At 36.2% G+C, this 13,787-nt stretch overlaps 2 protein-coding genes across 7 annotated transcripts in view; both read left to right on the forward strand.

The window, feature by feature from the left end:
- Nucleotides 1-1,076, forward strand: part of LOC125683125 (beta-1,3-galactosyltransferase 5-like) — a 9,275-nt gene extending 8,199 nt beyond the window's left edge. For all 3 annotated transcript variants that reach the window (XM_056140362.1, XM_048923947.2, XM_056140363.1), the window contains exon 3: nucleotides 1-1,076. This exon is cut by the window's left edge and continues 880 nt beyond it. In XM_056140362.1, coding sequence (XP_055996337.1) covers nucleotides 1-150 — 150 coding nt within the window. In that variant the 3' untranslated portion in view covers nucleotides 151-1,076.
- A 4,410-nt stretch (nucleotides 1,077-5,486) lies between these two features.
- LOC125683130 (uncharacterized) lies at nucleotides 5,487-13,469 on the forward strand. 4 transcript variants are annotated; one of them, XM_056140364.1, is made up of 6 exons: nucleotides 5,487-5,509; nucleotides 7,344-7,481; nucleotides 12,008-12,129; nucleotides 12,630-12,868; nucleotides 12,965-13,073; nucleotides 13,267-13,469. In XM_056140364.1, exons 2-6 carry the CDS (start codon nucleotides 7,352-7,354, stop codon nucleotides 13,435-13,437), a joined length of 771 nt encoding a protein of 256 aa, XP_055996339.1. In that variant the 5' UTR covers nucleotides 5,487-5,509; nucleotides 7,344-7,351; the 3' UTR covers nucleotides 13,438-13,469. The 4 variants fall into 4 exon arrangements, with proteins under 4 accessions (XP_055996339.1, XP_055996341.1, XP_055996340.1 ...); XM_056140366.1 differs by lacking the exon at nucleotides 5,487-5,509 and adding an exon at nucleotides 5,872-5,890; XM_056140365.1 differs by lacking the exon at nucleotides 5,487-5,509 and adding an exon at nucleotides 7,139-7,156.
- Nucleotides 13,470-13,787: the final 318 nt, after the last annotated feature.

Genomic DNA, 13,787 nt, shown 5'->3' on the forward strand with positions numbered 1-13,787 from the left:
TCATTGTATCATATCAACGGTTTTAACACAGTTTATGATGAGAAGAAACACACGAACTTGTGTATGTTGAGAACTGATTCAGTTTTCGTCTTGCACAATTTTGAGAAAGAACCATCATTTTTACTTGAAATATGGAATGCAATATGTTGAACTCCATCCTGATTACCCAAAATGCAGCTTTAGGATTTGTTGAAAGAATCTTGTAAAATGTTGGTTTTCTCTACAACATTAGGTACCCCTTATGTGATGCGTGTGTGTGTGACAGCATGAAAGGGGGGGGGGGGGCACACAGATTAGAAGAAAGTACTCTGTGTAGTGGCTAATGTAATATGAATATCTCTGTTTAACTTCAAAGAAAAGTATGCAAATTTATGTAAATATTGGGAATTTTGGAATAATGTTGCATACATTTGCTACCAGTTACTATAATGTATTTGTTTTTCCTGGCCATATTAGTCCCACTACTTGTTAAACTCTATGTGTGATTTATACTTAGAAGGCTACAACATATTCCCCATCTTAATGTTATTATATGTATGAATACCCGGTATAAACCTTGTGGAGTATTATCCGAATCCAACTCCTTGCTTAGTCTTGTCACCTACATACGCTTTAATTTATTTACATGTACACATTCAATTTATACATATTTTTTTTTATATGTAATCAAATGAGTCTCATTTTTTAATTTGGCATAATTCATTTTATTATATATGTTTTTTTACCTCTCTTCGAAGCTGTTCAATTATTTTTAACTTGCCCTTTCATTTACGTACAATATTTAAGTCACATTTTATTCAATTTTTATAGAGCTTGATGCATCTTAATCTTGCATATGAAATCTAAATGTATTGAGGTTATAGTAATTTTGTTGGGAACACATATTCATGTTTGGAGGCTCCGTTTGAAAGGGACAATCTTTAAACAGTGAATTATTTTTTGAAAGATGTACATATGTAGACTAACTACATCTTTAAAAAATAATGATTCATTGTTAATATTTGTCTATACGTTTGTGTGCGGCCTTTCCAACTTGGTTTTGTCGAGAATGCCTATGATTAAATCATTTTACTGCTTCTTTGTTATCAACTGCTGATCTAGAATTATATAGGTTTCTCCTAATACTGCTGTAAGTTATATCACTTCCGGACAGTGTATTTTTCCAACAGCAGAAGTATGGGGGGGGGATGTTTATCCCCCCTCCCAGAATTACAGTTCTTAAGCTAGTTTTTGTTTTTCATGCAGTGTCTAGATATAGACCATTTTCTACTTAGTCCACTTAGTGGTACATGTATCAGGACAACTCGCCCCCTCTTTAGGACAACTCACCCCCTCTCTTAATATAACCCTCCCCTTCATATCATACATATTTACAATTATTATTTTTGGTCTAAATCCAAGAGGTGTATTAGCAAAAATTAATAAATTTCTTATAAATAGTATATATACATCACAGACAAAAAGACATGTTCACATAAACACCGAACTTCCTGTCTTTTTATACAAAACGAAAGATTTTAGTGAAAATCCAGTGTTTGGGTTCAGTAAATTCATCATCACTTGTACGTACATGTAAAGTATATAATTTCAGCGGAAACAAGTTAGCGTTTGGTATAGGGAGAGTATTAGCTTGGTCTACAGCTGACGTAGTATAATTATCAATAATCCGCGTCCGTTGTTAAATCTAATTGTTTGATTTCCCCCAAGCTGTTATCAATTTACTTCAAACATTAAGGTGCTCATCATCAGAGTACTCTACACTTTGAAATCGCCGCGTAAAAAAAAATCAGTAAAGCAAAGCCGTTATAAAATTTCTAAAATGGGTAATGTTATGATTTTTTCAACAGGAATTAGTTGAGAAACGCATTAAAAGATAATTACATGTATCAGAATATTCATGCTTCACATTTACACTTATGTATACTGTATCGATAAAACACACACACACACACACACCTCCCAACTCCCAATTTTTTTTTCTCAGTATTGGAGACATTCAATCAATTACCTGAAGATCAGTAAATGTAATTTTCCTTGTCAAATGAATTATGGAAAACATTTTTTTCTGAAATGCAATAATTAAATCTGTGTATAATTCTGATAGAATTTACCATTCGTGTTAAAGAATGAAATAAAAAGACGTATCATTAAAGGGTTAAAAGTGTAATTTTTTGTACAATTACACACACACACACAAAATGAAAATAAAATGTGATAATGTATCTATTTTTGATATTGGGGGCGAGTTGTCTCAAGAGAATGGGTGATTTGTCCTGAGAGGGAGCGAGTTGTCCAGCATTCCACTTAATTGTTCTTGTTCTTCGTCTTCTTTCAACTATAGCCTAGCTGGACATGTCATTACTGGTGATGTTGATATAGTAGAAAATGAGGACATGAAATCACTTATTTTAAAGGGACTGATTCATGACCCCTCCCCTCCCAATTTTGTTTTTCAATTTAAATATTCAAAATCTACAGTCTTGTATGTTTAGAAGGTTTCACAAATTTTTTTTAAGTCATTCATCATGACAGAAGCTCCTCATAGAGAAACAAAGTTTGTAACAACATTGTTGATGTTTGTAAGGCTCATTATTACAACTGTAATTTAAACGAACTTGGCATTACTTCCACTTTTGGTAATCGTACCTATACTCCAACTGCCCTTTTAAAAGACGAAATTTTTTAAAACCATACTTCAGTTTTGGGCACATTTAATGTCCCATTCAAAGGGTCGGATGAATATGGGTTACCGTACCTATAATGGATTCCTAAACTTCATAAAAACCTTACAAAGATACATTGCTGGATCCTGTAAATGTTCTACCAAACCCTATCTTTGCTCCTATCGAAAATATTAACAGCTGTGAAGGAGAAACTTAAAATGTACTGTGCGACTACATATGCCAGAAGTGGTGTAAATCAAATGTGGATTCTAAAAAATATTCTAAAGAATTTTTAGTAAACTTGAAATCACAAACTTTTTTCAAATCAACAACACAAAAACGTATGACTTGAACTCTTTATACGACCATTTTCACGATAAATTAAAGTCCAGACTTTCTGACATCATAGACAGTTGCTTCTTCAACAATAATGGAAAACAGAAATATTCCTATCTAGTGATCAGTCATCCAAAAAATTACTTTATTAAACGTCACTCTGATTCCACATACAAATACTCTGAAGTTGAAATAAAATATGCTGGAGTTCCTCATTGACAATATCTTCGTGGGTCTTTCAACATTCTGTTGGAATCCCCATGGGCACGAATTGTGCTCCTTTGTTAGCTGACCTGTTTTTATATTCCTTTGAAGCAGAATTTATTCAAAAACTTCTACGTGAGAAGAAAAAAAATCTCCTACTGTGGCCTTCAATTCGACATTTAGATATATCGACGATGTATTATCTGTTAACAATAATAATTTTCATTCGTCATTTCATTCAAGAGTTTTACAATTCTTTGCAGAACATTTTGAGATTTGCACACATTGGATCTAAAAAGGAATCATTAAGAAGAAAATTATCACGGCTTGTTATCAATGACTTATTATCCCATTTCCCCAAATTGAAATCTATTTAAGAAAATATGGTGATCGTTAATCAAGTAAGGGTCATATACTAGAGATAATCAATTTACTAACGGAGTTTGATAACATTAATGGTGATCGTTAATCCAGTAGGGGTCATATACTAGAGATAATCAATTTACTAACGCAGTCTGATAACATTAATATAAGGTTGTTAAGTTATTGGTCAGATTGCAATTGCATGCTAGAATGTGTCCTATTTTCTGAATATTTATTAGTCATGGCCAAATTGCCTGTAAAGTTTGATTAACATCGTGTTCAAAGTTATGTGATTGTTGGTTGGACATTTTTGGTAGAAAATTCCATGATCTGTTGACTTGCAATCAATAGGGATTTCACTTAACCATGTCGCTGGTCACAGGTGAATAAAGTGTTCGCTTCCAGATTGGGAGGTCGTGGATTCGAACCGTGCATGCTCGTGCCTCAAAACTAGAACGTAACATAGGTAGTGCCTGCTTCATTGCCAAAAGTTCGGCATTTAGAAGTGAGAGTCACGTCGCTGGTCTTTCGGATAACACACCAAAGAAATCTGATATGGAAGATCTGTACATTAATACTTTGAAATTGAAAACTTTAAAATTTACTTTATTTAGATTTCTAGAAAAATAATTTTAGAAGAAAGTCATCTGGGGAAAAAAATTAAATTAAAAACCACTGTTAGACTTTAACCCACGATAATGTAAATAGCAATACATATATCGCCTAGCTTTGTAGCTCAGTAGGTTACGTGTCGAGTGCTGATACGGAGTTCGTGTATTCTAGTCAAGCAGAGGTTCCTTTTCCCCCCAGATTATTTTCTACGAAAACTGCATTTCTCTTCAGTAAAGGAGATAAGAACATGTCACCACTTACCATCCCGCTCTCAACAACCTCAACAGTATTTTGAGAAAAAATCTGCCCATTCTATATGCCAATGAACGAATGGCTGACATTTTCAAGGAATCACTCGATCCCTACCCAGAGTTGTCGTTCCTTGCTCTCACGTATGTGTAAGTGAGTGTAAGGAACGATAACTGGGTAGAGATTGGGAACCACCATCGTATCCTTCAGACGCCCCCCAAAACTGAAGGACATGGTAGTAAGGATCAGTTTTAGTATTATACTAGTTTATATATTATATTATAGTTTTATATTTAGTCTAGTTTTATATATATATATATATATATATATATATATATATATATATATCCAATAATAAAAGTCAAGAAACACAAAAAAGTTTTGTGTTTCTTGACTTTTATTATTGGATGTAGTTACTGTATCAAATACGGAATTCTTTTTACAAACGAGAGAGAGAGAGAGAGAAGCAGGAAAATATACAGTTCAAAAATATTCAAATCACTAGCGCTTTCTGATTTTAACACCCATCCTCAGGTGAATACAAATTTGTATATTATATTTTCCTGCTTTTTTATTTAATTCTTATTGTATCCTTGTCTCTGATTGGTCAAATTCCAATTGAGGAACGCAAGTTATTTTTGTATAACCTGGTTTGGTATGGGGACACACCTCATTGACAACCAGAAGCCGGAATTATTCTCTCTCTCTCTCTCTCTCTCTCTCTCTCAATTTACATCGCAGCACTGCTTTCAGCATTTACTTGTACTCAAATCACTGTTGTAAAACATCTTTTTCTGTATGTGTGGTCGAATAATAGATTAAAACAAGGATATTATATTCGAATCAATGATTTGCAAAGTAAGCATTACCCTGTTCATTTTGAAATGCATTTCTCACTGGGGAAGGGGGTGGGGGTGGGTGTTTTATTGCTTGATCCGTCTTTCAACAAAAGCAAACAAAAATTCATACGTCACATTTTATCACATGACGTCAGACACATTGACATGTGGATCGCGATTTGTCACTTGCTTACATATTTCCTTGTGTCGGATTTAGTATTAGCGACAACGTTGCATACAAGGGTAAGTTTTCATGTAGTAGTTTTCACAGAGTTAAAAGCCACAAATTATTGCATTTTCTGATATTTGAAGATTTATTTTGGGTAGGTCTAAACAATGCAATTTCCCGTATTTTCTCAATCTGTCGGAGATGAGCGACTTCAAAGTCGATCTCTAAAGCGCAGCGAAATACGCATTGCATGCATATATTCTACACATATTTTCTATCATGACAGACTTCACTTTCGATACAATATTTTGATAAATGGCTAGGCTCCATAGAACTAAGATTAAAGATGGCGACCTTCCCAGCTAGACGCTTCGTGCCGTTGTTGCTTAGTGAATCATTGCGCAGCTCAGTTGACTTGTATTTTTCCGAGTTTATCTACATTTTGATAAACGAAGGTTAGCATCTTTGTCTCTTGTATTAAATTATAACGAATGGCATTAATAACTTGGTTATAAATGGTAAATGCATGTGCTGTAGATCTAAAACGCGGACTGCAGTCGGTTCAGCTGGTGTTGATGTAAGTATGATATTACACCATACCTGGTGAAATACCTGTTGCCAGCGTTGCAGGAGAAATTTGCATAATAAGTTTTTATTTACTGTTGGCTCTGTCATATCCCCAGTGATGACAAAAAACATATTTAATTGTTTAACTATTCCATAAATTGCGTTCTCTTACATTACTTTTTGACAAATTCAGTTTCGTTGCCGATTTGTAGAAGCTGAAATTGATTGATTGTATCTTGCTGAACGTCTCACTCGAGAGAATTTTTCACTCATATGGAGACGTCACAAAGACCGGTAAAGGGCTTCAAATTTAGACCTATGCTCGACACTTACGGTCATTGAGCAGTTGGGTTCTTTAGCATGCCACACTTACCGTGACACGGTTCATCCGTTTTTAAGGTCATATCCGAGGACCTGTGACATTCACACCTGATGCCGAGCGTTTGGCGATGGAACTGTCACTACCTGTTTTAACGACTTGGGTATGTCGCGGCCGGGATTCGAACCCTGGCCTTCCGCATGCGGGGCGAACGCAGAAGCTGAGAGACCAAAGTATTCCAAGTAAAGGTACATAGTAAACATGTTGGAATATTTGGCTATGAAATCTGCATTGCAGCTCACATTTGGCACAAACGTTGCTTAAATGATGTATGTTATGGCCAAGATCATGTTCGCGACAAAATGTTTGATATTTGTCCAGGCTACATTACAGTATGTCACCTTTGATAAAGTCAAATTCTTTGACAAATTAGTGGCCGCTAAGCCATATTGGTCTTGTTAATTAAAAGAAAGTTTGGGGTTGGATGACATGTCATTGTCCATTTCAGCTCTCTCCCATACAATGCAGTGATAAGGACGTAAAGTTCGAGGACATGCAGACTATACACGTATCTACTGTGGGCCATTTAGGCAATTGATATTTCAAATTCAGAATATATTGGATCTATGGTATTTTGATGTTGTGAATTTACTGGATGATGATAAATACAATATAATAATATCAAAGCATTGAATGTTCTATTAACGTTCAATGGTGCGTTACCGTCCCAGAATAACCATGCATACCCACCACAAGACCACAAATGATTTATTATTCTCCACAAAGGTGGAAAGAGTTGTAACCACTGCATCCACCCCTCGATCCACATTCTTAGGTGATACAAAATTAGTTTTCAGATATTAAATTTCATTGCATGTTGAAATAATTTCATTCCATGTGGACTTATTTCAACAGTTGCATGACGGAAACATTATTCCATATGTTCGGAGGATAACCACACATGACGATACAGAGATAAGATTAATGCAATATTGGTCTCAAGGATTTGTTTCTATTCATAGGGTGAAAGATGGCGGTCACATACTGCGTTTTGGTGCTTTTCTTGGCAGCAGGAGTAAGTGCAAACATTACCGGACAGCACGTGACTTCGGGAGAGTGTGTGTGCATAACTGGAACCAACGTGAATGCCCGTACATCAGGTATCTTTTTCTATGGATTCCATAGAGTACCTTTTTAAAAATAGGCCATAAAAGCCCACACTGTATACTTTAACTCAATTGTAACTTCACATTTCCTTATATTACCCAATCATTGTGACGTCATCTGTCACTGAAGATGAAATGAACGTGTGTTTCTGAAGTTTGAAAAATGTATAATTAGAAACGTTGTTCAAAGAATATCAGGAAATATATCCGTAATCAATTGTTGCGCGGAAACATACCTCACAAGCTCGATCTACGTTACCGCGCGTAACGTCCAGCGAGCCACGACATTCAGTTAATAAATGCTGTCTGACGTGTTTCATACATATTGTTAGGCCGTTCTTGGCACACTGATTTTGACTACGGATAACTTCGTTACCTGAGCAGGATAAAGGGCTCACGGCTTGTGTGACCGGTCGACAGGGGATGCTTACTCCTCCTAGGCACCTGATCCCACCTCTGGTGTGTCCAGGGGTCCGTGTTTGCCTAACTACCGATTTTGTATTGCTTATAGGAGTTATGAGATTGATCGTTGTTCGTTATCTTCGCCTTTTATCAAACTATTGCAAAGTACATGCAAGTAAGGACAGTTGATACGCCATATGAAATATGTTATGAGACTTTGATAGTTAGATCTGGTTTTATAACAGTATTGTTATTAACTGCGGATATAAAAAAGAAACCTCGAAGATGCACAAGATTTACATTGTAAAAAAAACCCATATATATGGAAACGCTTCAAATCACGAACAGTGATCAATCTCATAAATCCTACAGAAATACAAAGTCGAGAGCATACTAGGAAAACACGGACCAATAGAAATTATACAAGACGTGCGACCAGGTGCCTAGGAGAAGAAAGCATCCCCTGTTGACCCATTCACTGTGAGCCCTTTGTTTTGATTAGGTAAACGGAGTAATCCGTTGTCAAAATCAGTATGAAAAGAATGGCTGGGTAGCAATTTGTATAAAACACAATATATAACATTCCACCCAACTACAGACTGTATTTGCAAACAAGATCATTATGATAAATCAAATAAGCAAATTGCTGAGTGATCAATCCCATAACTCCCACAAGAAATACAAAATAAAGAGTTGGGAAAACACGGACCCCTAGACATAGCAGAGGTGGGTAGAGGTGCCTAGGAAGAGTTAAGTAAGCGTCTCATGTCGACCGATCACACCCGCTGTGAGCCCTACATGTATGTTTTGATCAGATAAACGGAGTAATCCGCAGTGAAAATCAGTGTGTCGAGAACGGCCTAACGATTGGTATGAAACACGCCAGTCAGCGTTTGACCCAAACTGGCAAACTAGATCATAATAACGACCATAAACTGCGAAATGCTGACGTTAAAGGAGAATGTTGAAACCCTCCAACTTCAACTTGTTTGTCAGTAGCCTGCTTCGATTTCAAAACTAATCATACGGAATTATAACAACCTCATCCGTATCGAATCAGTTGAAAGATACAAGCATCATATGCAGGTGGTAATGGAATATTGCTACATAAATATGTATACATATAAAAAAAAAAATGACGATGGAGAAGATGAATTCATCGTGTTTCTCATAAAGTTGAGTTGTACGTTTATCTTCAATAAATTGCCTTTAATATCCATTTTCACAAAATAGCTAAGTACAAAGCAGATGCTGAGAACTTTGGGATGTCTTTTATCTCGAGTTCACAGGGATATATCGAATCGACATATGAATGGAAATGATTATTGTTAATAGATAAAACGTCGTCGATACATCTAAATGTCGAGTTAAAGGCCACATCAAGAAATTTTCTCTTCTCATGTACAAGCTTTTGAATAAGCTCTGCTTCATAAGAATATAAAAACAGGTCAGCTAACAAAGGAACCCATGAAAATCTTGGATTTTACGGTCTCATCCGAAAAACCGCCCCATTCCATCGCCTCTTACAACAAGCAAGGGTACTGAGGACCTATTCTAATCCGAATCTCCATGAGATCAAATCAGGTGGGAGACATAAACATCATATGCACGTGATAATGGAATCTTGCTTCATAAATGTGGGAGGATGACGATAGACAAGCACAGGTCTGTAATAATGTTGACTTTTAGTCGTCTATATTCAGTAAAACATCCCAATATGAAACAAATGTAGAATACACAATAGATTACGTAATTATTCTCAAAGGAGGATGATTTCATAGTGTATAAAGTACTCTATGAGATTTTTCGAGTTCACTGGGGTATATCGAATGTACATATGATTGAAAATTAATATTGTTCATAAATAAAACGCCGTCGATATATCTAAATACCAAGTTGAGGGCCACAGCAAGAATGCTCTTGTATGAGTGTTTGAAAAAAGTTCTCCTTCGCAAGAATATATAAACAAGTTTGCTAATATAGGTTAATATAGGCGTATGATTTGTGCCATGGGAATTCCAACAAACTGTTGGAAGGCACGATCTCCAGACTTCTTAGGCTTCGTCAATGAAGAACTCCAGCACCTATTTTACTTTCAACTTCAGAGTACTTGTGTGTAGAATCAGAATGATTTTTAACAAAGTATTTTTTTCTGGATGACTGATCACAAGATATGAATATTTCAAGGGGGGGGGGGGGGGGGGGGGGCATCTGTCCATGATGTAAAATAAATCTTAGCTCTAAGTCTATCGTGACAAATGAATGTAAAAAGTATTGAACATTTTTACGTTTTAGGCGTTTATCTAAAAAAAAAAAAAATAATCTCATAAATCTTATGAAAAAAAATGTGATTTCAGATTTGCGAAACTTTCTTTGGAACATTTGATTTACACCACTTCTCAAACACTATTGTGGTGCAGCACGTCTGAAGTCTCTCCTTACAAGGAGTGAAGTAAAATAGGTGATTAGGAAAATATTTACTGGATCTTCTTAGAAGAATATTTACAGGATCCTGCAATGTATATGTTTTGGTGAAGTTTTGGAATCCAGTAACTCAAATTCATCCTCCACATTGTGTGGGATATTAAACTACTATGCTCTGTTATATACATATAATAAACGTTTGGCATTCAATGTGGTAAAACAAGTAATGCTGTACTGGTTTTCTCGGGTTAAGAAATTCAATGTTGCCCTTAATTACCTGTCTAGGCTCAAAGTAACAACACAGTCCACAGAACAAATGAATTTGAGTTACAGTACCTATACTGGATTCCAGACTTTCACGAAAACCCTTACAGAGATATATTGCAGGATCCAATAAACAATCTACCAAGCCCCGGTCTTTACTTCTCACGACTTGCCTGAATGAGAAACTTTAGACATATTGTACCACAACATATACGAGAAGTGCCGTAAATCTAATGTAAATTCTCAAAGTTTCCAACGAACATTTTGTAAAAGTCAAATCGTAAACCTTTTCCAACATAAATAGCTTCAAGACTTGCTACTTTTTAACACCTTACACTAAAGTTTCTCACAATGAATTAAAGACCAGACTTTTCGACATACATATACGGCTATTTCAATAAAAATCGAACGGAGAAATATTCATGAATATCTTGTAATCAGTCATCCAAAAATCACTTTGTTAAACACAACTCTTATTCTACGTGCAAGTACTTTGAAATTGATATTAAAAAGATGTTGAAATTCCTCATTCACAATATCTACGTGGTCTTTGATGATCAAATCTATAAGGAGTATATAGAAATTCCTATGGACACGAATTATGCTCCTTTATTAAATATCTCTCAACTGATTTAATAAGCAAAAACATGTTCTGTGAATAATCAAACTTCAAACTTAGACAGGCTACTGACAAATGATTTGATGCTATAAGGTTTTCAACAGTTTCATTTAAAGTTAGCATTTCACAAAACTATTTTGTAGTTATTATGATATCATTTGCAACTGTATTGTACTTGTATAACTTGTCATTAGGTTGAATGATGTCCGACGTGTTTCATGCCAATTGTTAGACCATTCTTTACATACTGATTTTGGTTACGGATTACTCAGTTTACCTGATCAATATATAGGGCTTTCGGCGGGTGTAACCGGTCAACAGGGGCTGCTTACTTCTCATGGGCACCTGTATATCGTCGGGGCCGAATATTTGGACAGACGCCTCTTCCGAATCTCAAACCATTGTCACACAAGGTGATTCGGGGAATCTTGCCTGAAAATAAATAGTAAATAAAGTTGACTATTTTTGAAGCCCTTGTAAATGACAACTATTTCATTTTTATTTTCTCAACACTGAAGAGTTTTGATAGTATTTTCATGACAGTTTGTACTACGGTTGGAGAAACAGAACTTACTGAATGACAATTACTTTACACACAGCACTTAAGCTTAAAAATTAAAAGCAATAAATAGAAAACTATATATATAATTTTTAACCAATCTATTTATTCCTTATTAATTAATTCACACCTAGCATTATATTCCGTTTTCAACTTTACACGAACATGTACAATTCCTGAAGTGCATCACTAGATAACCTCAGCTGTACTTTAATAAAGTACTGATTTCTCATTATATTTATCTGTGCCTAGCCGGTTTGTCTGCGTCAGTTGGTGCGACACTGAACACAGGTGATTGTTTCAAAATCCATGGAGGGGTGCTAACCAGGGACGGATACAAGTGGTTCGAGCTCACCCATGTGTCAGGAACACAGGTAATGTTTCACGTAATACGATGCACGGGTATCAATACACTGGTAATTTACATAAGAAGTGGTACACAGATAACAGTACACAGGTAACAATGCACAGTTTGGACTTCTTGCATCTTCGCACGCCAAGTGTCCGATTCGCTGACGAGAGTGAGCGAATCGGATAATTGGATTTCCAAGATGACAAACCTCATTTCCTGGGGAAACACGGGTGCTTTCTTGTAATCCAATACAGTACTTGCACTCTATATTCATGTACAATTTGTTTAATGATATACCGTAGTTGGGATATTGTGCTGAGCACTAAATTCACATCTTTTGTTGACGGACAAGGACGATCACTCCTTGGAAGGCGAAGATAACGAACAGTGATCAGCATTGTGATGGCAACGTTTCCATTTATATTTGAAAATTCTAAGGATGTTAGCACTTTGTCCATACTATTTAATTCTTTAAATATTTTGATAAAGTGGTTCAACATACACTACTCATTATTGTTTTAGAATCTCTGGGTGGCGGGAACACTGCTAAGCAAAGCGGCAGCCTCCTACTGTTCTGCAGGGTCCTCTGGCTCCGGTTCGTGTACCACCAACACTAAAAATCTCGCCTGCCAGCTCCTACAGATGCACACATCCGGGACAATCCATCTTTGGAACCGCCATCCTTCTGGTGTCCATGACAATGCTTACGCATTAAACAATATCAAGGATACGTGTAATGGGCACCAAGCTTCCAGATCTCAGTAATTATATCATTCTTTGCACTAACGAAAGTGTAATCCATTGTCACCCATTTACAATTACAGTCCAAAGTATTATTGAAACGTTTTGTTTTGTAGTTATACTTGTTCAGAGTGCCGAAGTCCAGGTGCCCCGGGTGGCCACGTCTGTTTGAGCGAGAGCTTGTTGCGCTATTTGGTTGAACTTGGCACACATGGGTATATACATGTAAGAAAGGTTGAAATACCATTATTATTTGCACAAAAATATTCGTTTTCGACTTCTTTAGGTAGTTTGGGATTTAAAAAAAGAATGAAATATCGTATTGAAATTTTGTCGTGCATGATGAAAAGTTCGAATCTGGGCTACATACGAATATCCAATAGTTACGTTCTAGCTCAAAGACTTACTGTTTCGCCAGGTGAACGAAATTGCCGGAGCGTGCCATTCCTGTCATTCCCACCATTACCAAGGGACAGCTGTAGACCTCGATCCTGGTTCCAGGAAACACGAATTCATGAGTAAATGTACCTCAATGGGAGGCTGGGCCCTCGACGAAATCAACCACATCCATTGTCAGTTTGACCATTGATAACATACATTAAATCTCATAGCGTATTAGGATTCCGTCTTTTGAAAAACATTTTGTTTTCATTTGGATTTTATGAAAATCATCTGTTCAGCGACTTCAGAGGAGTTACGCTGACAAACTGTTTCAGAAGTATGTTTAATTTTGGCCAAGCTTCTAAGTTCAATTGAAATAACAATTTTCTCCGAATTTGCATACTACACATAATGTCCTTATGAACTATCGAAGTTTCATGAAATTCTGTTGAGCGGTTTCAGGAGAGTTGCGCTGACAAAAACACCTCCTTGAAATGTCCTCGGGTATCTTCCAATTGAAACTTGGCTGTCACGGGTTTGTCATCAGATTTCATTCTT

This window comes from Ostrea edulis, chromosome 6, assembly GCF_947568905.1.
Source record: "Ostrea edulis chromosome 6, xbOstEdul1.1, whole genome shotgun sequence".
In the NCBI taxonomy this organism is placed as follows: domain Eukaryota; kingdom Metazoa; phylum Mollusca; class Bivalvia; order Ostreida; family Ostreidae; genus Ostrea; species Ostrea edulis.

Excerpts from the sequence above, each read along its gene's own strand:
- LOC125683130 (XM_056140364.1), top strand. The coding sequence starts at position 7,352 with ATGGCGGTCACATACTGCGTTTTGGTGCTTTTCTTGGCAGCAGGAGTA. Across the intron at positions 7,482-12,007 it reads CGTGAATGCCCGTACATCAG|CCGGTTTGTCTGCGTCAGTT; the intron begins GTATCTTTTTCT and ends ATCTGTGCCTAG. Across the intron at positions 12,869-12,964 it reads CACCAAGCTTCCAGATCTCA|TTATACTTGTTCAGAGTGCC; the intron begins GTAATTATATCA and ends TTTGTTTTGTAG.